Source organism: Podarcis cretensis (genome assembly GCF_951804945.1).
Source record: "Podarcis cretensis genome assembly, chromosome: 5".
Classification (NCBI taxonomy): Eukaryota; Metazoa; Chordata; class Lepidosauria; order Squamata; family Lacertidae; genus Podarcis; species Podarcis cretensis.
The window spans coordinates 39,695,749-39,719,527 of NC_137174.1; the positions used below are offsets into that span (position 1 = coordinate 39,695,749).

At 40.7% G+C, this 23,779-nt stretch overlaps 1 protein-coding gene across 1 annotated transcript in view; it reads right to left on the reverse strand.

Annotated features, from left to right (window-relative positions):
- ADGRA1 (adhesion G protein-coupled receptor A1) overlaps positions 1-23,779 on the reverse strand; it is a 336,089-nt gene that overhangs the window by 164,139 nt on the left and 148,171 nt on the right. The window contains exons 8-12 of the mRNA XM_079978410.1: positions 19,412-19,576; positions 8,321-8,519; positions 6,824-6,973; positions 4,955-5,116; positions 1,385-1,588 (exon numbers count right to left, since the gene is read on the reverse strand). Of these exons, the coding sequence (XP_079834536.1) occupies positions 1,385-1,588; positions 4,955-5,116; positions 6,824-6,973; positions 8,321-8,519; positions 19,412-19,576 (880 nt within the window). The remainder of the gene's footprint in view (positions 1-1,384; positions 1,589-4,954; positions 5,117-6,823; positions 6,974-8,320; positions 8,520-19,411; positions 19,577-23,779) is intronic.

Here is a 23,779-nt window from a genome sequence, read left to right on the forward strand (position 1 = left end):
ACAGGACCATTTTGAATACTTTGTAAAAGATTACAGAAAATATATGCAGTATTTCACTTGTTAAGAGCTGTTCTATTATGGCACATCCCGCAATGCTGAGATGTGGCTTTTCAGATGGGTTTTTAAAAAGTAATCACTGAAACAACGGGCGCCACATTTCTCTCAGAAACTGAAAAGCACAGAAGGGTAAAGGAGGGATGACCACATTTAAGGATTTTTAGGAGTTCCAGAACCAGCTTTTCAACATTTGCTTGGGAAATGTTCTATAATACACAGAATACTTCAAAACTTCAAAAACTAAGCCTATTAAAATAAGATTCCGTTCAAGGATAACAAGAACTTCAACTTGGAACACTCTAAATTCAATAACATGCTCAACCAAATGCAAATTCTATTTAGCACTGGATCAGAATCTAATTGTTCTGCTTCATTATTCAATACAAATAATACATCCCACTAAGGAACTCATGTCTGTTAGCTTTCTTAGATTATTTCAGGATATATATATATATATATATATATATATATATAGTAACAGAACTGCTAATATTATTCGCAACATTTCAAAAAATAGAAGTGCCTTTCTGAACATGGTTTAATATTTCTTTGTCACTTGTCTAGCATTGCTCAAATCATCTGAACATATGATGGACCCCCCCTTTTACAAAATTTTAAAAGTGCCTCATATAAACATTCAATATACATCATTAAGGAAACATTACATAACAAACAGGAAATTGCATAAAACAATTGCTGAACAAACAGCAGCAAATCCCCTCACAACTAGCAACTCTTTTTCAATATCTGGATGCTTTTATATACTTTCTAGTAAATGAAAGATAATTCCCATTCCTACATACATTCAATATATACCTACATCCTTTGGCAAAATCATAAACTTGAGACAAAAGAAAAATGTGATTTATATAGTTATTCAATATTACTACTCCTAATAAATCAAGTGAACCCCGAGTAAATCATACATTTACTCCATAAATTAGACTTAGATGGATTTAATCAACTTTGGTCCACCTTGTCCCTGGGCCAGGATCAGAATGCCTGCAACTATTTTTGCTGGAAGCCATAGGTTTGATGGCATTTCAGTCCAGTTTACTTCCATACCACAAAAAGTCCCACATGCTTTTCACACTACTTTCATTGTTCTCACCATTCAACCAATGCAACATTTAGGATTCAGCATCAAGTATTAGGGGTGTGTCCTTAAATGGACGCACACAGTTCTGTAAGAAATATTGCCAATGCACTTGCAAAACCAGAAGGAAGTTCAATTCATCCTTTCAGATCACTTATCCTCATTGCTTCAGTGCAAAATGCAAACTATTTTATGTATAAATTCAGTGTATTCATTGGTTATACCACTTACCATTGGAGAGAAATTAACCACAGAGGCACTATGACTGCCAGCATTGCACTTAAAATTCAAACGTTGGTCTGTCTCCCTGTTCCCTGTGTTGCGGCTCAGTGACCTGTCTGGATCTGCAGATATTTTCTGGAAGGCAGTGCAAGTCATCCCCATGAAGCTAGATGGCTTGATCATAAAGGCCTCCAGGGCAATATTAAGAGAAACCTGTCAAAACAAATTTGAGGAGCTGGTGTAGTTTTAACATATTTTTTACAGGCAATAACTTGTATAAAATCTACATTACGTATTTGCATAAGCTGTACTATACACACAAACACACATACATAATGCATCACAAAACACCATTCATGTGCACCCATAAAGTTACATAACTTGTAGGCTTGCAACACTATTTTTAATTTTTAAAAACGTACAAGGATCTTCTTTTTTAAATGTACAAGGACCTAACTCATTTCTTAAATTTTATATTTACAGAGAAGAATGATATTAACTGGAGTAATTGTATTTTAACAATCATTAGTTGTTTGTTTTAACAAGATTCCTACAGTCAGATGCACACCACCTTTGAAATGAATGGGAAATGTGCAGGAATTCAGATTGGCAAATTTCATCTCGCAGTGCTATGGCAGTAATAATTCATATCATATTACTATGGCAACTAAATGTGGTCAAGGAAGGAATAGTTCAAGTTTCTCTAGAGCATCTACAGCCAAATGGATGGTCTCCTTGAATCAAGACACATTTCTTAGTGTTCCATGATGTGAAGTAGCGATTAACGGTGACAGAGGAGGTGAAGTGACAGCACTGGTCAAAAAAATGTTTTCATTTCATTAGCTGGAATCATTTATATCTTCAAGAAGATATAGTCTTTTCATATTAAGAGAGAAACGGAGACTAGCACAGTCTCAGTGATGCTGTTTGCTTAATTGCTGCTGGCTAGCCTCCAAAATGAACAGCAGTTGTTTGGTATTGTACGAGACTACACAGAGAAGTCTACAGCTTTATTTACAAGTTGAAGTTGACTGTACGCTAATTTGCCTACAGAAAGGGGGGAGGACATAAAGAATGGCTAAGTAGGATCAAGACAAAGAAGCAGTCTGCCTAATTGTCCGCAAAGGGAGATAGATACCCTTAAACAACAAGAAGAAAAATGACCTGTGGTACTTGACATCTAAAAACATTTACTATCATATCAACATCAGCTTCTGGATAACTACGCCGTATATGCATACTACATATACAACATCAAACAACATTAAGGTGCCTCTGTTCCATTTTTTGTGCATTAGTTCTGGCTGGACACACATTGCAGCAGGAAAGAAAATCATTTACTGACTTCCAAAACAGGTGCAAATATGAAAGGGGAATGCAAGGTGAATCAGCTCTACCAATAGTTCCCAGTAGGGGAAATTTTCCAGATAATAGAGAGCCTTCCAAATAGCAGAGATACAGCCAGGTACTCCCGGCATCAATGAAGTATATCACAGTATATCACAGTATATCATCAAGGATATCTTGGGGAGACATCTTGGGGAGAGAAGGTGGCAGAACAGAACCATGTGATTTTAGAAGACCACAATAATGATCACAGGCCTGCCACATCACAAGCATCAGCTAGCAGAACCAAAGGAGAAGGTTCTTGTTTCTCCTAGATTGGATGACAAAATGTAGACTTTTTAAGAAGTTGCTGACCACTTGAAGACATTCCACTAATTTTAGGTAGCCTCGCTACTTCTTGTTCAGTATGTACAGTGAGGGGGGAAAGGATTTGATCCCCTGCTAAATTTGCCCATTTGCCCTCTAACGAAGAAATGACCAGTCCATAATTTTAGTGGTAGGTTTACTGTAGCTGTGAGAGACAGAATAACAACAGGAAAACCCTCAGAAACCCAGAAGACAAAAGTCAGAGATTGACATGCCCTTCCCTATTATGTGAAAAGCACAGCACAAACTATAGGAAGCTCATTCAGGAAAGGTGCTCTAAGGACTTCTGTTTTCCCTTTCCTTTGATGTGTGAAAGGCAGACTCCAATAGATAAACTATCTAGGTTTCAAATTCGTTGTTTCATATATTGGCATTCATATATTGGCATCTATTGTCTTCTAGAACAGAATTTGTTTTTGCATGTTATCATCAAGTCTCGCTGAACATCTCCTGCTGTAACATGAAACATGGTAGTCAGAGATAAGAACTGACTTCTAAATGCAAAACTAAATCTGATTATGGATCCTCTGCTATGGCCATATGGCATCAGTTATGTCTTTACTACTATTCTGACGTATACAACTAGCTAGAAATCCTAAGTATGGTTCTCTTAAGCAACGCAATCCAAGAAATGCTTTCTGTTCTAACAGAAACTGAGGTTTGGGAGGCTTTTATTCTGAACTGTCACTTTATTATTTGATTCATCTTATTAGGGGAAAGTGTGTTCTAATAATTCAAAAGCAGTAAAAAGGGAAATCTAATAGTTTAGATCAGTGGTTCCCAAATAGCTAAGTACTGCAGACCCCTGTTTTCAAAAGCCAAGCCACGGACTCCCTACTTTTGAAAATGTTGATATCTCTGTGGTAGTTTTTGTTATGTGAATGGTGTCACTATATCCTCCATCATGTCCCAACACAAAATCAGGCCACTCCTGTCTGGGTCTAATGACTTGCATGTTTTTGGGTGCCCTGCAAAATGGGATGTCCTGGACAGTAGCTGGATATGTATCACAGACCCCCTGGAGTCTGCAGACCACAAATTGGGAACCACTGGTTTAAAACAACTGGTTAAAGGCAGGAGTGGGCAGAAAGCAAACCTACTATTCGTTTTCTGGGTGATTTGCGGTAGACTTGCAAAGGTTTGTGACTCTAAATTGTTTAACAGCAGCAGGAACAAAACTACTCTTCTCGCTTAAATTAGGCTATTTAAATGAAGAAAGGTAGTCAGTAGTAGTTTTTGTGTGAAAGGACTTTGAGGTCAGTTAAGTTCTGGCACTGGAAATACCTTCCTAGGTTCAGAATATGCTCAGAGGTACCCTGTGTTTTGTTTTTTAAAAATGGTTATGCCTTTTGCACCTGGCTCAATTGTAGATCTTGGGGTTTTAGTAAAAAAATATATTCAAAAATCAAAGTAGATGCGACAAACTTGAAATCTAGCCCTATTCCACCTCTACATTAAAGTATATCACTCTCAGAAATAACTAATCCCAAGTAATTACTCTCGGTTGGTGGCTTCAGACTCCTTCTTTCTCTACGTTACTCAGAATCAGATTACTACTACTATTAAGTTTTAAAGTTGTGTGTTGTGACAGCCCAAAAAATATGGATCAATCATTTATCTAATATAGATTATCAGTCACACCATGGTGGTAGTGGTAAAAAAAGGGAGTAAGTTATTACTGAGTCATTTCTAAGTCCTGATGATGAACACCAGCTCATAAGAAAACATTCATTGGGTGCTACAAAATCAGTTGAGATATAAACCAATGCTGTACGCATACCCAGATCCCCTCCACCCCTCTCTGCTTCTCCCTCCTACTCCCACCTTTTCCATACCAAAAAGCCACAAATAAATCTCAAGAAATACCTTTGATATGACCTGTGTGTTACTGGTCAGAGTTTGATTTGCAATATGTTCCACACACTGTACAATCCTAGTACAAGCTTTATCTTCCTTTTGTGCCATCCATAATACATGGTCATTTACCAGCATTATATTGCTGGCAATCTCAACTACGGCATCTGCAAGCTGGTAGGAAGGAAGGGGGGGGGAGAGACATAGTGCAAAGTATTTGACTACTGCACAACAATGACATAAAAGCACAATTGAAAGCAGCTGCATTTAACTGGTCTAGTGAGCATTTCAGGAATTACTAGTTCTTAGAGCATCAACCTTAATCCTGTATTCTGGCTATAAGACAAAATTGATTTCTTATGGATAAGCCTGTCCCCAAGTCAGTGACTATAAAGTCAAAACTGTTTCAGAATTATATGAGCCCAAGCAATAATGTTCCATTGACATAAAGTATATCGTGCTATGAGTGCTTTACCAGTGATTTGTTCCTCTTCCAGCCCCTGCCCTGACTACAGATGCAATCTAATCCCACTCCATGTGTTCTTTTTCCAAGCTAAGTAAACGTGACAGAGGGGATAGTGGGGATAAGCAACTAACATCCCTCTCCCAGTTGTTCTTCCCATTGCCCTCCATGAGGATGAAGTGGGGGGGGGGGCTCCTGTTTTTGTGCAGGATCTCCGTTTTAAATTGTAAATAAATTGTAGTAGTAAATAAATTGCTAGTGTCCCACTTCAGTTGTGAGGTCAAATACAACTTGAGATATGGGTTGTGCTACTACATATAGTGACTATGCGTACCAGGAGTGGGAAACCTATGGTTCTCCAGAGGTTGCTGAACTAAAATTCCCATCAGCCTTAATAAGCATGTCCAATGGTTTGGGATGCTGGGTGTTGTAGTTCAGCAATATCTGGAGAGCCAAAGGTTCCCCATGCCTGATGTAGATTGTCATCGTTCTTTTAGTGCCCCCGAAGGTTTTCACTAAGATGTGTTAAGCATTTCACTACTTTGTAAGGTTTTTTAATACCATGTTGAGGCCTTGCGTCTTTTTTCCTCTTTGGGTTTGGTACTGATCCTCTTTTCCCCCCCTTTGTAAACTATGGGGAATGCATGCCCACTTTGGGTCACTGTGTCAATTCCCTATGAAGGCACCGTGAATGTTGGAGAAAGCAGATGTCTAGAAGTATCAAAATATATGAAGCACATCATACCAGCTTGCAGCCAAAATATTGCTCACGGCAATAATACTAAATAGGATTAGAACTCTTGTGATATTTCAAGAACTGCCTTCATTTCAACCTTAGTGAAGAAGCTCTGTATAAAACAGAACAAAAGGACCACCTACACACACACACTAGATCCAGACAATGGGGTATTAGGTCCAGCATCTTGTTTCCAGCTGTAACTAGACACAGCATCTGGGAGGCAAGCACAAGGTCTGAAAGAGGCAGCCTTTTCCCACCAGTAGTAACTACCCTAACCATAATCTGTCCTGCAGCCCTCTATGTATCCTGAAAATCTGCTCCAGAAGAATGAGGAATCCTCTGGAGTAAATTTTGGGGGTATGGAAGGAGAAGAAGCCCATTTAAACAAGTGGAATGGTGTTTGTATAGAAGTGGAATAGTGTTTGTATAGCACTGAATATAATTATAATTGGATATAATTAACCCTATATAATTATTGTTGTACTGAAAAAAAAATTCTAATTCAAATGAGATTAAGAATGTGCATACTTGAAGTATCTGGTTGAAAAGCCACAACTTTTGTCTCTTAAAATACAGAAATTTACTGCTGGGTATTTGCTACTAAATTTAAGATTATGCTTCTGTTCTTTGTTTTTCAGCATCCAACAGTCACATATTCATTAGTAAGACAGTATCTTACATCTTTTATTTCATCCATATATATGATTAGCTTTTCCAGCATGTAAGCCAAATAGATAATGTCCTCCTTATCTGAAAAGTTGGCAGCATCTCTTGTGTAGGTTGCAAGCTGATGGGAAAATTCAAGTGCATTGGTGGAGTTAAGATGCATCTGGAAATAGAATACAAAAAAAAATGCTGCCTATAAAACACAGCCAAATGTTTAACCCCAGTTGCACTTTAAAAAATAAACAAATTCAGTCTTACAGATGAAAAATGTAATTCCTGCAAAAATTCAGTCTCAATCTTCAGCCCTTTACAGGGTAAAATACTTGCTACAAACAAGGCTGTGCACAGTTAAGTCATCAGGTAACTTTTACACCTTGGTGCCACTAGTACTGATCCTGCTTCACTAGTTTGCCTGAATCTAGAACAGGAGTGGGGAAACTTTGGCCCTCCAGATGCTGGTGAACAACTTCCATCAGTCCTAGTAAACACAACCAATGGCCAGGGGTGAGGGGAGTCATAGCTCAACAACATCTGGAAGGCCAAAGTTTGCAGGCCCAGGTTCACTAAGCCCTCTGCCAGGCCAGGAATTCAAAGAAAGCAATGACACACAGGACAGCCATGATGGGATAAAAGCCAACCACAACTTTATTGATTACAGATGTAAGTAGGTTTGGTGTAGGCATTGAGTATGTATCTGGAATCAACCAACCCGTCTGCTAGCTGATTATTGGGGTTGCCCTATGACATACATCAAATTGGGGCGATCCCTTCAGCAGCACCATCCTGGGGGGTGCTATGGCCCTTTGGTTCCCATCAGCGTATCTGGACAGAACCACCATCCCCACTGACTCCTTTAATGGGGTATCCTGTCACTTGCTGTGGTAGAGTGTGATCCCCCTCTGGCTAAGGATCCAACCCAATGTCTTACCAGCCATCAAGTAGTGACGACTGCTATGTGGTCGACAAACACCCACCCACCCCAGCCAGTGTCAATTGGATTGAGGGAAAATTCTTGCCTGGCCCCGAAATAGCGACTGAGTTCTTCCATAGCAAAGCCATGAGCATGACCTGGCAACCTGCCATTGTGCAACTCATTATATATAGCTTAGCGTGGGAGGGTGGGAAAATTGGCTCTGAATGAGCTGCCAGGGGCTGATCGCATCTCCTATTAATGCTCAGGGAGTGAATCCAACTGGAAGCAGTGGAGAGAGTAGGGTCCCTCAGACATTTCCCCCGAACCACCCATGATTGGGCAGCTTGAATGGAGGCTCTCGTGAAGGTAAGGAGCGGTCTTTCCCCTCTCCTGATCTATATAATAAACACTTCTGACTTTCCTTGTTCAAACCTAGAATATTTGTAGAACTTAGATACTCCAAGCATATTGCCGATCCTGTCCTTGAAATATACCTTAGATAACAAAGAAGTAAACTTCTATTTCTGTGCAGTGTGCTGATAAGAGATGTGCAACATCTACAGTATGCTCTATGCATAACAATTGGTGTCATTTTACCTGACTAAAAGCATGAAGGACTTGAGTAGCTTCTTGTGAGTAAGGACATTCAGAATAGCTTTCTTCAGCCCACCGACCTGTGCGATTACACTTACGCCATGCTTTTGACTCTTCTGCTGCGTTCAAGAGGGAAGCTGGATTGACAGAATACTGAAGACATGGGTGGTAAGCAATTACACCAGCCAGAGTTTTGGGCCATCTACAAGCAAAATAACAATAATCAACAGTCAACTAAGGATGCAATTTTGTGCACCAGGGTAGCGAACATACCTCCCTCTAGAAGTTGTTGAACTACAATTCCCATCATCCCTCACAATTAGCCACGCTAAAAGGAGTTGTTGCCAACATAGTGAGGACACCATGTTCACCACTCCTACTATGTACACTTGCTAGGAAATAAGCTCCAATAGGGCTTACTCAGAAGGACTTACTTCAAAGTGCACCTAGACTGCAGGGCATGTGAAATATTCATCTTGAATTGGAAGCCCTAAACTGATTCTCTGTGCCTACTAAGCCAGACTGGAGGGACAGGGTTATCTGCCACCATCATTCATAAAAAAAAATTGCATTGCATTTTCCAGAATGCCAATCCATCTGCAACGAGGTTTGAGTGATTTCTTCTTTTCTTCTGTTTGTTGGAGTTATAAAATTATGTTTATTATATTTGCCCTGTATTCTGTTTTTATATTTTTTATTGCTGCAGCTGCTCTGAGGCCAAATGGTAAAGGGCAGTATACAAAACTTTTTTAAAAATAAACAATCAGTACTAAATTGTAATGTGACAATCTAGGTGGGAAATTCACACATCACTGACACTCAAGTGAGAAAATTGGTAGAATATACACAAACAGTTTAGCACAGATACCGGTAATCTTGAACTGCTACATGCTTTAATCACTTTAATTGGGACATTAATCAATTAAAACACTCCACCTAGATGCTTCCCTTTCCATCCTTTTTGTGTCATGTTTATTAATTAAGTAAGCCTACTGACAGAACTTGTGCTGTCTTTTAATTTCTGAACAGCACCTAGAAATTTCTAGGCCTGGTAACAATAAGTATCAATCAGCAACACTTGGTTCATCTGTGGACATCATTTTTTCTCATTTATTATGAGAAGAAAACTCATAATCAGTGGAATTGCAAGTTAACAGCAGTGCTGTTTATTATTTGAAGCTGTTTTGGTTTGATGTGCTATTACGCTAGGGAATGATAAAGGGAAATACTATAGATGGCCTTTTCTTCTAAAAAATGAGTGATAGCTTTTCTTTATTAAACCGTACATTTCCACACTTCCTTCCATATATCAAATAGCATATTCTATTAAAGATCTGGTAATATGAAAATGTGTTTACACTGATGGAATGCTGCCTCACAAACACAAATCCTACATACAGAAAACTACCATGTCAGATAGAAGGCTAAGCTAGGTCTGTGCTCCCTGACACATCATTTTCAATGCGCCGGCAGTATTTCTGTATGGAGAGGCATTCTATCATGTGAGGTTTCCACCTGAAGGGATTTAGCCAAGACATGGGTTTATCATCTCAGTGAGAATGGGGCTACAGATATAATAAAAACTGCATTCTTTTTGGAGTTTCCAGAATTTGTATAGTCTTCAGAACAAGAATGGGAGGGCAAGGAAACTACACCATTGTAGGGCATTTACTGTGGCAGCCCCCTTCAAAGCCAGGTGAGAGTGCAAGGAAAATTCTCATTATTATTCTTTCCATTTATATACCACTCATTATCAAAAGATCTTGGGGTGGTGTACGAAATTAGAAACACATTAAAAGACATAAATGATAAAAATGTAATAAAAAAAATAGTAAAGAGCATACTGACAGACAGCCTAATGGTAAAATAATCATAATAACAACAGTCCTATCCCCCACACTTTCACAGGCTATGGATTATCTAATAGCCACAGGCCTGACTAAAGAGGAATGCTTTTGCCTGATGTCTAAAGACATGTAATGATGGCACCAGGCGAGCTTCTCTGAGGAGAGCATTCCACAATTGGGGAGCCACCACAGAAAAGGCTGTTTTCTTGTTGCCACCCTCCAAACCAGGAGATGAGTATGGATGAAACTGGCCACAAATTTATTGACTAACAGAAATAGGTGAGGCTGGCATGGCATCAGGACAGGATCTGACCTGAAGTCCAACCTTAATCACCAAAGTCGGGGGGGGGGCAGCCACACACCAATGATCCAACATGGCACAAAACAATGAGACTGGGGCTGCTAATAACTTAAGTTGATTTCTGACTAGACCTGTCCCACTTGAGCTAGGGTGGGGGGCTGTTCACCCCTCAAGGTCCCTTAAGGAAGCCTCCCCTTTTACTTATACCCTATTCAATGCCATTTCTGCCCAAGCTGTGACAATGAAGATAAGGGAGCTAACAGACACTGGCTGCCCTTGAGAGAAAGGTGAAAACTTCCCAAACAAGGGCAAATTGCAGCTGAGAGTTAAGTTCATTTCTGGCCCTGTAAACCAGGGAAGCCTCTGTGGGAGCCTCTAAACCAGGGTTTCCCAAACTTGGTTCTCCAGCTGTTGTTGGACTACAACTCCCATCATCCCTAGCTAGCAGGACCAGTGGTCAAGGATGATGGGAATTGTAGTCCAAAAGCAACTGGAGGCCCAAGTTTGGGAAACCCTGCTCTAAACTAAGGGAGGGAGGGCTATGGAAGTTTGCAGTACATATGCGGGGAAGGAGTGTTGGAAGAAGGCCGGATGAAATGGGGGCCTGTCCTTTTATTAAAGGGAGTGCTGCTAGCCTGCCCCTTCCTGAAATCTCCCTAGGCTATGCGAGGTGTAGAGATCCCAAGTTCTAGTGGGAGGATTGCCCTCTCGCTCTGGCAGGTGACTCCAACAAGCTCACCGAGCTATAAGTAATAGTGAAAAACAATGAGACACCTCAGATTACTCGATTCTAGCATTAAACCAAGTTGTTTGATCAAGCTCTTCTTCTTCTTCTTCTTCTTCTTCTTCTTCTTCTTCTTCTTCTTCTTTAAAGGTGCTGCTACGTTATGCATTGACAGAGACTGAGCCAAAAATGTATTTCCGATTCTGAACAGTACTGCTGCTGGAAGAAATATGGTGCTCATTCCCCACACCTTTCTAGCCGCAGAAATAACATATTATGAAGAGAAAAGACTTTGGATGCAAAAATGAATCATGGTCAGAATTGTATAAATAATTAAAAGGAATATGAACCGAGGAGCATTTCTGTCTTACTTCTGGCCTGAACGTCACTTTAATTGAGCTACTCTGCTGATATTTATTTATTAAAGGGCTAGATGCAGCTATCCTTTTGAGTATCTCTAAGTGCAAGGCACTTTGTCTACCAGACAAGAACCGGTGGGCTTTTCAGCAAAGAATAGTATGGGGAGATTTCAGTACTAGAATACCAGCGTTTAGTATCTGGAAACACAGGGACACACACACACCGTTTAAAAATAGCTTATAATGAGAGAAAAACAACACAAAACACAGCCATCACCCCATAATAGCTTTTGTTCACTGAGGCTTGCATTACAAATCCTTGCAGCAAGTTTTCAATTACAAATACCACCTGGGCCTGTCAGCTCAAAAGACTCAACCTTTCCATTACATTTAACGCTTCTCCTTTTAAAAACGAACAGCTCTTCTTCTTTTCCTTCCCTTCCCTTTCTAGTTTTGCTTTTGTGGATGTGATATCATGCTTCCTACGTATTTGCTAAAATATCAAAAACCTCAAAGACCTTTTCAGGATAAATTATTGGCATGCAAGTTGCATCCTGGGAAGAGAAACCTTTCAAGGAAGCTTCAGGTGTTAATGTTAACTTTAGTTCCAAAGATGTTCTCCAGAATTCTGAATTCATTACTTTGAAATGCCAAAGGAATCTATGGACTCAGCATGCTTTTGATGTAAGTTTCTAAAATAAATTTGTGTGGACTTTCTGAAAGATGTTCAATAAGGACAGAAATGTCAATTCCTCAGCTTTTTGATTTGTAGCAAATGAAGTGGCAAAATGCCTTTGGCATTAGTTCAGCATTCATATATATTTTATTTATCAAGAAGACAATGACATTTGGTGGCAAGGGATTGAAGGGCTTCTTAATGAAAGCTGCATTATGTAGCAGCTAGTACAAGTTTATATATAATATTTTTAAAGTGACTCATTAAACAGCACCTCAAGTTGAGCCTTTCTGTATTGAGAAGAAATGCGGTCTACAGTGACTCTCTTCTTGAACTTTTCAAACAAAAGCAAGGATTTTTGTTTTACAAAAAGATGCCTTGCCTTCTAGGAGGCTTAGAAAGATATTTAGTTTACCATGCAACAGTGAAGGAATAATGTTATTGCTGGCTGGGTGGGTGTGTTTTAAAAAATGAAATTAAGTTAGTGATAACTCCAAACACAATGGGGTAATTAATGCATAAAGAGGAAAGACTCACTTCCAGCACAAATGTGTCACGCTTTTGTTCTGATTCAGCAGGGGTGGGATGTTGGGTGGTCTCCTTACATTCTTAAGAAATGCATGAGAAAGGAAGGAAAACTGCAAGCCATTTCTATTTGCTTTATAATTGTATGTGTGGCTTGAACCATAAATATTATCTTCGGAACATGCACACTATACATTGGAGCCGTGGTACCTATGGTCCCCCAGGTGTCATAGGACTACAGTTCCCATTGTCCCTGAAAAGTGGCCATGCTGCCTGGGATACTGGGGAGTTGGTGCCCAACAATGTCCAAAGTACCACAGATGCCCACTGCTATCTTAAGGTATGTCTAGATTGCACTTTAAAGTGGCCTGGATCCAAAGATCTAATTTAGACCTGCACATAGGCTTTGGCATACCCAGTAGGCTTTTATTTTATCTGCCTTTTCTTCTTTGAACAGAAGACGCCCACTATGCAATATCACATGCCGCTTTTAAAAGCCCATTCAGTTCACGTGGGATGTTTTGGTTATGGGCCCAGCTGCTGAGTGGATGACTGCATATTTTTGGACTCTGAGAAAGGTTTGCAAACTCCTTCTCCTGTTAGCGTAGTTCTGTGGGTCTGGAAGAGTTCCAGAATGGTTGACCGGGTTCCAGAAGCTGAGAAGGCTCTGGTCTTTCCACAGCTAACAGATGAGAACTATAGTTTATGGTCCTTTCGGGTGGAGGCGCTTTTGACCTCTAGAGAAGTATGGACCTATGTAACTGATGACCCTCCTGACCCTGTAACAAATGCTTGGTCGAAAGGAGATGCGAAAGCCAGGGCGATAATTAATTTGGCAGTCAGCGACCAGCAAGTAGTCTATATAAGGAATAGGAAAACTGCCAAAGAAATGTGGGACAGTCTTGCAGCAGTGCATGTTAGAAAAGAGTCAGCGTCTGCATTGACATTTTTCAAGCAGTTGTACCAGACTAAGTTGCAGCCTGGTGGTGATTTGGCAGCACACTTGAGACGTCTAGAGGCAATACGTGGCGAATTAATTCGAAGGGACATGGACATACCTGATATTCAGTATGTTTTTATCATTCTTTGTTCCCTTAATGAGGACTTTGATGGTATAGCTAGCCAGATATCTGCCGTTCCACCAGCGCAATTAACTGTGGAAGGGGTAACGGCAAGATTAATGGGCGAGTTGGATAGAAGGGAGGCTTGTGGCATAAGCACTCCTATTTCCAGAAAGAATGAGGAACGCCATATGCAAACTTGTGGTGATACAACTGCATTTAAAGCTGCCAAGCATTGTTGGTTCTGCAATAAGCAAGGACATTTTGCAAAGGACTGCAGAGCCAAAAGAAAGCAAAGTACTCCTAAGCCTGTTTCTGTTCGTCAGTCACGGTTGTCAGCCCAACAGTCGACATCGCACCGTAAAGACAGAAATGAGCCGCGAGCTTTTCATGCTCGGACAACAGATCGTAAAGGAATTAAAGATGCCAAGTGGAAGTCTTTTATTATCGACTCAGGAGCATCTCAGCACGTTTGCAATGATCAAAGCTTGTTTATATCTTTCGAAGAGGAAATTGGTAATGTACATTTAGCCAATTCACAAGTCTTGCAGTCGCTTGGCAGGGGTACTGTTAGACTTCCGGGTTAGCGTGATCGGCTAATGGCGGATTCCCTCCGAGCTCCGGAGGGAATCGGCTCTACTGAAGACAGGTCCTACCGCGCCGGCGACGCGGGGACCCTTAGAAACCGCAGGCGCGGAAGCCTGCGGACTTGGTGACTCGGTGGGCACCTTTAAGCGCCCTCCCTGACCCACGAAGAGCCTTTTTAAAGGCTACGGAGAGGGTACGGGGAGTGGCGTGGTGCTGAGAGTAGACCGCTACTTCAGTGGAGCGAAGCCGCGAGCCATGGCCGGACAGCACTGACTTTTTTCCCAAAATTCGGACTGGAAACAAATAACCCGTGAGTAGAATGGAATTTGGACTTTAAAATCTATACCTTTGAATTCGGTACAACCGGGGGATGTGCTAAAGGGAAGTCCGCACCCCCCCTATCTACAAACGATCTAAAGCAAGGATCGGTGGACTAAGGTGGAGAGTATTGTTTTTGGTGTTAGATAAAAAATATTTCCATGAGTTTGACAGAAGAAGTCTTTGTGATGGAGAGAAAGTGAGGAGTTTTGGAAGCTTTTGTGTAAACCCCCCCCTCCCGAACCCGGGAGCGTCCTGTGTGTGAGCCGGAGGAAAAAGAACAAGGAGTTTGACAGCTGTCAAAGGAGCTGTCAAACGGGCGGCTAAAATTTAAGAACTTTGTTATTTAATAACTCTCTGTACTAAAAGTGTTGCTTTTGAACTGAGGTGGCTGGAAACAACGTAGTCATAAACAACAAAGTAATGGGCTGTTGGAAAAGGACTATCAAGCAACTGTAACCCCCCTAGGGGGAACAAGAGACATTACAATGGCTGCAGAGGGAAAATTACTGGCAGAAATAGAAAGAATGTTTTTTCTCGTGGGAATCCTGCAAGAGCAGAGTACGGCTATGAACAAAGAACTTATGACCTTGAATCCCAAAACAAACGACTCTGCTGAATGCATAAAGGATTTGTCTGATAAGGAATCTGCAGCTGAACCAGAAAAGACTTTTTTGGAACCGGTGGAGAGAAAAGAAGGAATGGAAAAAGTACAGGAAAATATCAATCAGAAGCCCATATTGTCAGGAAATAAAGAAGAAGATCCTTGGATTACAAATCTGCGAAAGATGAGAAAGATGAAGGAGGAAGTCCCGGGAGCACTTGGAATATTGGAATTTAAAAGAGTAAAGAAATATGATTGGGACTTCCTCTTTGAGTATGGGAGATCAATTGACTTTTTGCAGCAACTGCTATTAAGTATCTTGGATGGAAGAAAATATTATGTGACTGTGACAGAATTCCTTCGAGACCCGAGGACCAACAAAAAGGGCTATCAACAAAATCGGCAGAGAGAGACTGACAGAGACTTGAGGGCCTCTGATGTGAGGAATCCGGGCTAGGATAATTGTTTGGGAAGGGATGGAAACTGGGGTAGGGAGGGAGGGGAGAACAGAATTTCAAAATTTTATGATTTTTGTATTTGGCCATTATGACATATAATTAACAAAATTACAAAGGGAGAAATTCGTGGAAGGGTAATTAGGTCGACCTTAGAAAAAAAGATTTAATGTTTAAAAGAGAATTGGATAAATTAAATTTGGATAAGTAAAAAGGATTGTTTAAAAATAACAATAATATGTTAAAGATGTGAGATAAGAACTTGCTGAACTAATTATTGGAATTGGGATGTATGAAGAGGGGGTGGGGGGAAGTCAAGGAAAGGGGGTAATGAAAATAAGAGTCTAAAAATATATATATATTGTTTTTGTTTTTGTTTTTGTTTTATAAAATGTGAAAACCTAATAAAAAAATTTATTAAAAAAAAAGGGGGTACTGTTAAACTTGACTCTTTAAACATAACAATAGCGAACTGCATTTACTGCCTGTCAGTGGACAATTTATTGTCAGTAAGGTGTTTTGCTCATCAAGGCATAACTGTGCGTTTCTTAAAGTCAATGTGTGAGTTTTTCGATGGGAACAAACGTCTATTGTATGCCCGGGAATCTGATCGTTTATATAGACTGTATTTTCGCACCTACTCCCAATTGCCTATAAACTGCAGAGCAGCACAGTCAAGCCAGGGGTTGAGGAATGTAAGGCCTCATTCCGGGTGTGTCCATGGGGCGCTCAGAATTCTAGGACACCTGAATTTTGCTGATGTAATTAAGACAAAGAATATTGTTAATGGCCTCAACTTAAAACCATGTAAATTCTTTATGCAATGTCTATCTTGTTGCAAGAATAAGATTAAGGTTGCACGCAAGGGTAGGTGCTCAGATAGAAAAGTAACTGAGCCATTTGAACGTGTACATTGTGACTTAGTTGGGCCACTCCCACCATCATTAGGAGGTTCAAAGTACTGGCTCACCCTCATAGACCAGTATAGTAGATATTGTTGGACTTATGCAATAGCTGACAAGTCCCAAGCATTTGAGAAGTACAAAGTTTTTTGCAACTGGGTAAAAACGCACTTTAACAAACCAATTAAAAACCTGTTTTCTGACCGGGGCGGAGAATTTGTTTCTGAGGATTTTGAGAAATTCCTGGAAGCACAGGGGACTACTCATGAGTTATCTTGGCCCCAAAGTCCCTGGCAAAATGGGCTTGTTGAGGTTGTGCAGCGTGACTTACAGGCAGGGGTTAAAACGTATCTGCACGATGCTAATCTGCCCAAAGATTTTTGGGCTGAAGCGCTTAATGCGTTTTGTTATGTTAGAAATCGCAGTTATCATTCTGGTTTAGATGTCACCCCCTATGAGAAGCTGTTTAAAAAATGCCCTAATCTGAAATACCTACGCATTTGGGGTTCAGATGTAATTATGCATTATCCCGCTAAGCAAAAATTGGGTGAGCGTAGTGTTCAGGGAAAATTAATGGGCTACCAGCAGGGGGCGTACAGAATTTACATACCAGCAACTGGCAAATTTCATATTACCAGAAGCATGATACAAACTGTAAATTGGAATGGAGTTGCTGTTTTCCAAGATACTGACGGTATAGATAGTACTGAGGAAGAAGAAATTTGATGTGGTGGAATTAGGCATAGCTAAAAATTACTTATCCATGCAAATTGAGAAAGGCAAAAATGGACCTTTCTGGTTCATCAAACTGCAAAAATTGATGACCTTGTTGAAATGCTATGTTTAGAAAATGCAAATGGGAAGGAAACGCCTATGGTGTGTGGTTTCACCTTTACAGGTGAAGATAAGCCATTCCCTAACAAAACTTTGTATCGTTCTGCCATAGGCAAGCTAAATTTCATTCAAAGAATCTCAAGACCAGATATAACTTATGCTTTTCACTTTCTGGCAAAATTTGTGGAAAAGCCCACTACACAATGTTTCTCTGCTCTTAAGAGAGTTGTAATGTACCTTAAACATACCAAACATTATAGGTTGCAGTTTACATCAAGTATTGACAAAGGTTTTGAAATTTTCTGTGATGCATCTCATGCAGTGGAACAAAATAATTGCAGGGGTGTGTCTGGTATGGTGTTTTGTTATAACGGTTGTCCATTTGAATGGAAGTCCCAGACACAAACCATTATTTGTCTCTCCACAACAGAGAGTGAATTATGTGCATGCGTTCAGGCTACTCGTGATGTAGAATGGTATCTGCAAGTATTTGCAGACCTACAGATTCCCAGAGCGGCCTTGCTATCCTGTGTTCAGAGACCAATACGCAGCGCACTAGAGTCTTAAGATTACGTTTGCAGTTTGTAAAGCAACTAATTGCTGATGAAATGATTGTATTTCAATATGTTCCAGGTGACAATCAAATTGCGGACATTTTTACAAAAGCACTTCCAAAGGTTACACATGAAAGACATGTACAAAGTATGCTTTATGTTTTTGTTCCACAATGATGAACCGCAGGGGAAATGTTGAATGGTTTCTTTAAATGTAAAGGTTTATCATTGTTCCACTCGATGTGTATGTCTTTAAGGGGCCAGAGCAAAATAACGAGACCCAGCTTTACAGCTGTGAAACACAGCAGGTGCTGCTGAGTTGTACTGATTAAGGTGTGTCGGCATTTGGGGGTAGTATATAAGGAGCAGCACCTAGCTCTCCCATTACCCTGGGGGTTGGGTTGGTGGTTGGGTCTGGTTTGTTGTTGATGTATTTAGTGTATAAGGAGTTTTTGTTTTTTGTAATTAAAACCTTGCTTAAGTTATTTTTGAGTCCCTTTCTTTTTAATGCATGGTCTCCCCAGCAAGCTCTCTGCAGCGCTACCATACTGCAAATAGCCAACAGGATGTGTGACCGTTGTTTGAAAAACTCGAACCCAGGGCATTCTTGAATGTGTACAAATAGTTACACAGTTCGTTGGCATCCCAGACACTAAGGAGATGTGTGTTTCTTCCATTGTTGTGCTTCACATTTGGAACTACTCCACAAGACAGTCAATCAACGTTGTGTCTAAGCAGGGAAGTATGACAAGGGGCAGTATTTAACTACATTTTTAAGCACTAGTGCAAAGGGTTTACCCAAGTCCCCCCCCCCACATCCCACATTATCCCCAAATTTGCTAGGAAAGGCAGATTTGAACCTTCCAAACAGATAAAGTAGCCCGAGGAGCCATTAGAGCATTATCTGGCCTTAGGAAATTGCTGCCACTAACCCAACGCTACTGATTGAGGAACTTGTTTGAATAGGAAAGATAACCCGCTGTATATACAGTGGTGCCTCGCAAGACGAAATTAATCTGTTCCGCGAATCTCTTCGTCTAGTGGCTTTTTCATCTTGCGAAGCACGGCTATTAGCAGCTTAGCGGCTTAGCGGCTATTAGTGGCTATTAGTGGCTTAGCGGCTTTAAGAAAAAGGAAAAAACTCGCAAGAACTCGCAAGACGTTTCGTCTTGCGGAACAACTCAAAAAACGGAAAACTCTTTCGTCTAGCGAGTTTTTCGTCTTGTAAGGCATTCGTCTTGCGGTGCACCACTGTAGTTGAGATGTACAGAATAAGCTTATTGAGGTTTTACACAAGAAAACCAAAGATCAATCATATATTTTTTAAATCAGAAGAAAAATCATACCTGAAATCTCCTTTATTGTTAACTATCCTTTCAGCAGGGCAATAAGGTGCAGCTGTTTCTAGTACAACGATTTCTACCGTCTTAGAGATGTTTCCATAGGAGTTGTTGACCATGCATTCCCACATTCCTGTTGCATCAAAATCAATGCTGGACAAAATAAGCTCACTACAAGAGAGTAAAAAAGGAAAGCAAATTATCAGCCTGACTTAAAAGGTATGCGACTCCGAAAACTCTCCATAGGGCGGAGCTCTTTAGACCACAGTGATGTTTGTTTGGTTTACTTATTAATAATAATAATAATTTATTATTTATACCCCACCCATCTGGCTGGGTTTCAATTCTGCAGCCCTCCCTACACACTCAAAAGCTTTAGGACAGATACCTGTATTCTTAAACCTATTTATGAAAGTTTGTGACCAGTAACTGGCAGTATGGTGGGGCTGCATTACTCACCTGACCTCCCTCTGGCTGAGTCATTGGTGGAGATGGAGGGACAGGGTGAAGTGCTGGAAAGGTGCTCATGAACCATATTGACCTCCCTGGCACAACACCCCTCTTCCTCTCTGTCCCTGTAAGCAGCAGTGATTCAGCTGGAGGGAGGTCAGATGAGGTTCAACATGTCATCCGCTACTGTATGCAGCTGATGCTGGAAGTATGTAACCATTCAAAGTGAAGCTCAGAGATGCCTTCCTGTTTCTACTGAATTCCAGCTGACCTTGGCTTCTGGTCCAGTTCTGTTGTGAACAGAATAAAAAAATCTGCCACCCAATTCTGCTTAGAGAAAAACCCTGCTGTGTCCCTACAAACACCCCCCCCCAAGTGAACATGTTTTTCTGAATTTGACCATTGATACAGATACTGACAACAATCCAACGCAAGCACACTTTACAACTTGTGGATACAATGATCTTAATTTGTAACGCATGGTAGTTTTAAGACAACAAATATTTATATTCCCTGGTTTGTTTATAATTTGTTTTTGTTGCTACTGATGTAATTCATTCTGTAACCCCAGGGTGAAAGGTGGAATAGAAATAATAATGAATAAATAAATTTCAGATTGCGGTCATGAGTTAAACAAATTAAGGTAGTTATTGATTTTAATGTGGTTTTGAAAAGCCATATGTGATTCACTTCAAGAAACATCTTACATAAGTTCCTTTAATTTCTCTAAGCATGTTCATCTTTAACTTCTATGCATCCTGTTATTGGGATGTCTCTATAGTTGTAGGACTTCCTTCCTTGCTGTCCTGATTTTTGTGCAAATCAAGAATTCAAAATGAAATTTTCACTAATAAATGATACAGCAAATTCAACAACCAGCCTTCCACACAGTGCCAGATTTATGTATAAGCTAAACAAGCTATAGCTTAGGGCCCAACTCTCTTGGAGGCCCCCCCAAAAAATAAAGAAAAAACCACACCTGGATGTACATTTCCAAAATATAAGATAAAAAACAAATAAATAATACCTACATATAGCAACAGTGTTTTATGTTGTGTAGGCTCCTATGATGTAAGTAATGGGCTCTGCCTGCTAGCCTGCTCCCTAAAGTATCACTCCTTTGCTCATTTCTATATGTGCAAATGGCTTTAGATACCTATTAGGTCCATAAATTACCATATAGCATATATGCAACACAAAAAACAGTGGCAATGTGTTGTTGACAAAGGACAGCTGGACATATAAAAGGCCCCATTACCTTCAGTAGCTTAGGGCCTCATCAAACCTAAATCCAGCCTTGCTTCCACACCATGTTTTCTTTTGGACACAATGGTGGTAGACAAGTCTGCACACTAGGCACTAATGGAACACTGCTTTGATCCTCCAGAGAAAGCATTCCACAAAATTGTAGTAAATAGCCTTTGGCTGAAATGATTCTATAGTATGAGTGTATCTCATGAGAATTTGGTGTTATCTTTCTGCTGCAACTTTAAATATAGCTGAGTTTATTCTACTTAGTTGTGGCCCTGAGCTTACAAGGGTGGAAAATCCCAAATGCACTTTTAGAATGAATCTCACTTATAGCTCTCTTAATGATGCATGATAGTATTTAACTCTTGCACAAAGCGTCATTGTTACAGTACTTACAGGGACTAATTCATTAGAACTCTGGGTTTCAAAAAACTCATACCTTTTTATGGCAGGAATTAACTGTACTAGTTTAATTAAGCAACAACGACAAGGTGTGTTATAAGATACCAGCATACAGATAGCAATAAACAGCATTTTCAAACTGCAGCCTGCCGGTTGCTTGTAACTGACAAAAATGCCAGCAAAAGGTATTCCCTTCCTATAAGAACTGGATTGCTGTAAAGGTTACAGAAGCTGGCTGTTGATATAGAAACCAGATATCTCAAATGACAGCGTTGCCATTCAAGTTATGTTGAACCATCAGGTCAGCCAACACCTTCCATTAAGGTAACACTGGGTGACCTTTATTTTTACGTTATAATCTCTCAACTCAGTAGGCTGTTTGAATACAAAATAGCTTCTCTTCCCCCGGCCCCCACCCCGCTCAAAACGGACTGCATTTTCCTGGAACTTACTATTTATAACATTTCCCCTAAAACAATAAATAAAAGCTTTCTCCAAGACAAATAAGAGCAGGCACTTCAGTATTTATCTGCTGTGCAAGGCTTCTGCTTACTTGTGTGTGTATGCATGTGATCCTTGACCTGAAGTCTACAGTATTACAGTTCATTCTGCAACTTTAAGAAGGCAGTCGCTGCATTACAGTGCTGTTCTTTTTCCATTTTATAACATGCTCACAAATCAGGAATTTAGATAATAAATAACTGCAGGCTACATTTTCAACCAGTATTACTATTATTTTGATAATGCCAAGGTCTATAGTGACCAGGGCTGTCTTAAGCATATCCAGCGCCGTGGTGCAAAGATCCCTCCGGCGCCCCCTCCCTTTCCCAGAGTTGTTGACCTTTTCCCAAGCCTCTGCGGGGATCACTCTCCTCCTGCGGAGGCTTGGGAAGGAAGCTGCACGCCCGCCAGCCATATGGTTGATGGGGCACAGCTGGCGGGCGTGCAGGGAAAGGGGAGGCAGCTGGCAAAGCTGCCAGCTCCCCTACTCGCTGGGGCGCCCCGAGAGGCCAGCGCCCTGGTGCAATGCGCCAGTAACCCCAATCGGAAAGACGGCTCTGATAGTGACAAGCCACAATGGGGAAATAGAATAAAAAAGCATCATTTGCCACAACCCTAATCAGGAATGGCTCAGAATCAGGGTTGGTACGAGGTAACTGGGGGGCAGGATTGCAGGAGAGAGTGGTCTTGGGACAGCAGGGTGACAATCTGTTAGGTCCCTCCCTGGGACAAAATTCCTCACTTATGGCACCCCCCCCCCCCCGATAGTTTTGGCATTTCACAGGGTCCTGATGCAACCCACCCTAGCCCAGGGGTCATCAGCTGGCAGCTCCACGAATTCCTCTCACCCATCATTGTGATCCAATCAGCCCCTCTGACACATCTCCTTGAATGACTCAGGACATCCATCTTGAATGTAACTTCAGTGGTACCTCTAGAAACAAACTTAATTCATTCCAGAGGTCTGTTCTTAACCTGAAACTGCTCTTAACTAGAGGCACACTTTCGCTAATGGGGCCTCTTGCTGCCACTGCGCCGCTGGCACATGATTTCCATTCTCATCCTGGGGCAAAGTTCTCAACTCGAGGTAACGTTTCTAGGTTAGTGGAGTTTGGAACCTGAAGCGTTTGTAACCTGAGGTGTTTGTAACCCGAGGTACCACTGTAATGGGCAAAATTAGACCTGATGTGAAATAAATCTTTGCTTTTATTTGCAGATTTTTAAAATAGATGCAAACTGCATCAGCTGGGGATGTCCAGCTGGGGCAGTCCTGGGGGGAAATTCTTCTTTTTAAGCAAGCCTTTGTATCGGGCAATTCCTAGCTGACGCAATTTGAATTTTTAAAAATCTGCACATTAAATGCAAATCTGCACTTAGTATCAGGTGTAGTTTGGCCCTAGGAATCTGCTTACATTATCTAAGCATATGAGAACATTACCCAAGCAATTTGGGATTACTCTCACAAATCAATACCTTTATCTTGAAGCTGTTTACAAGCACAGTGAATCCAAGGGTCTGGGATCAGTGCTAATGATTCCCATTAATGACTTGTGTTTCAAATTAGAAAGAGACAGTGATATGCACTGCCTACATTTTTCTATCAATATTATATCTAAATGGAGAAAACACTGGCACTTTCTATGTGTTCAGCCCCTGAGTCTTTAGCCAATTAAAATTAGCGGCTATTCACACAGATACAAACATAGTTTTTATAAAACAAAAAAAGGATTATTTTTAACACTTGCACTGGGGGAAAAGACCCTTTCTGCA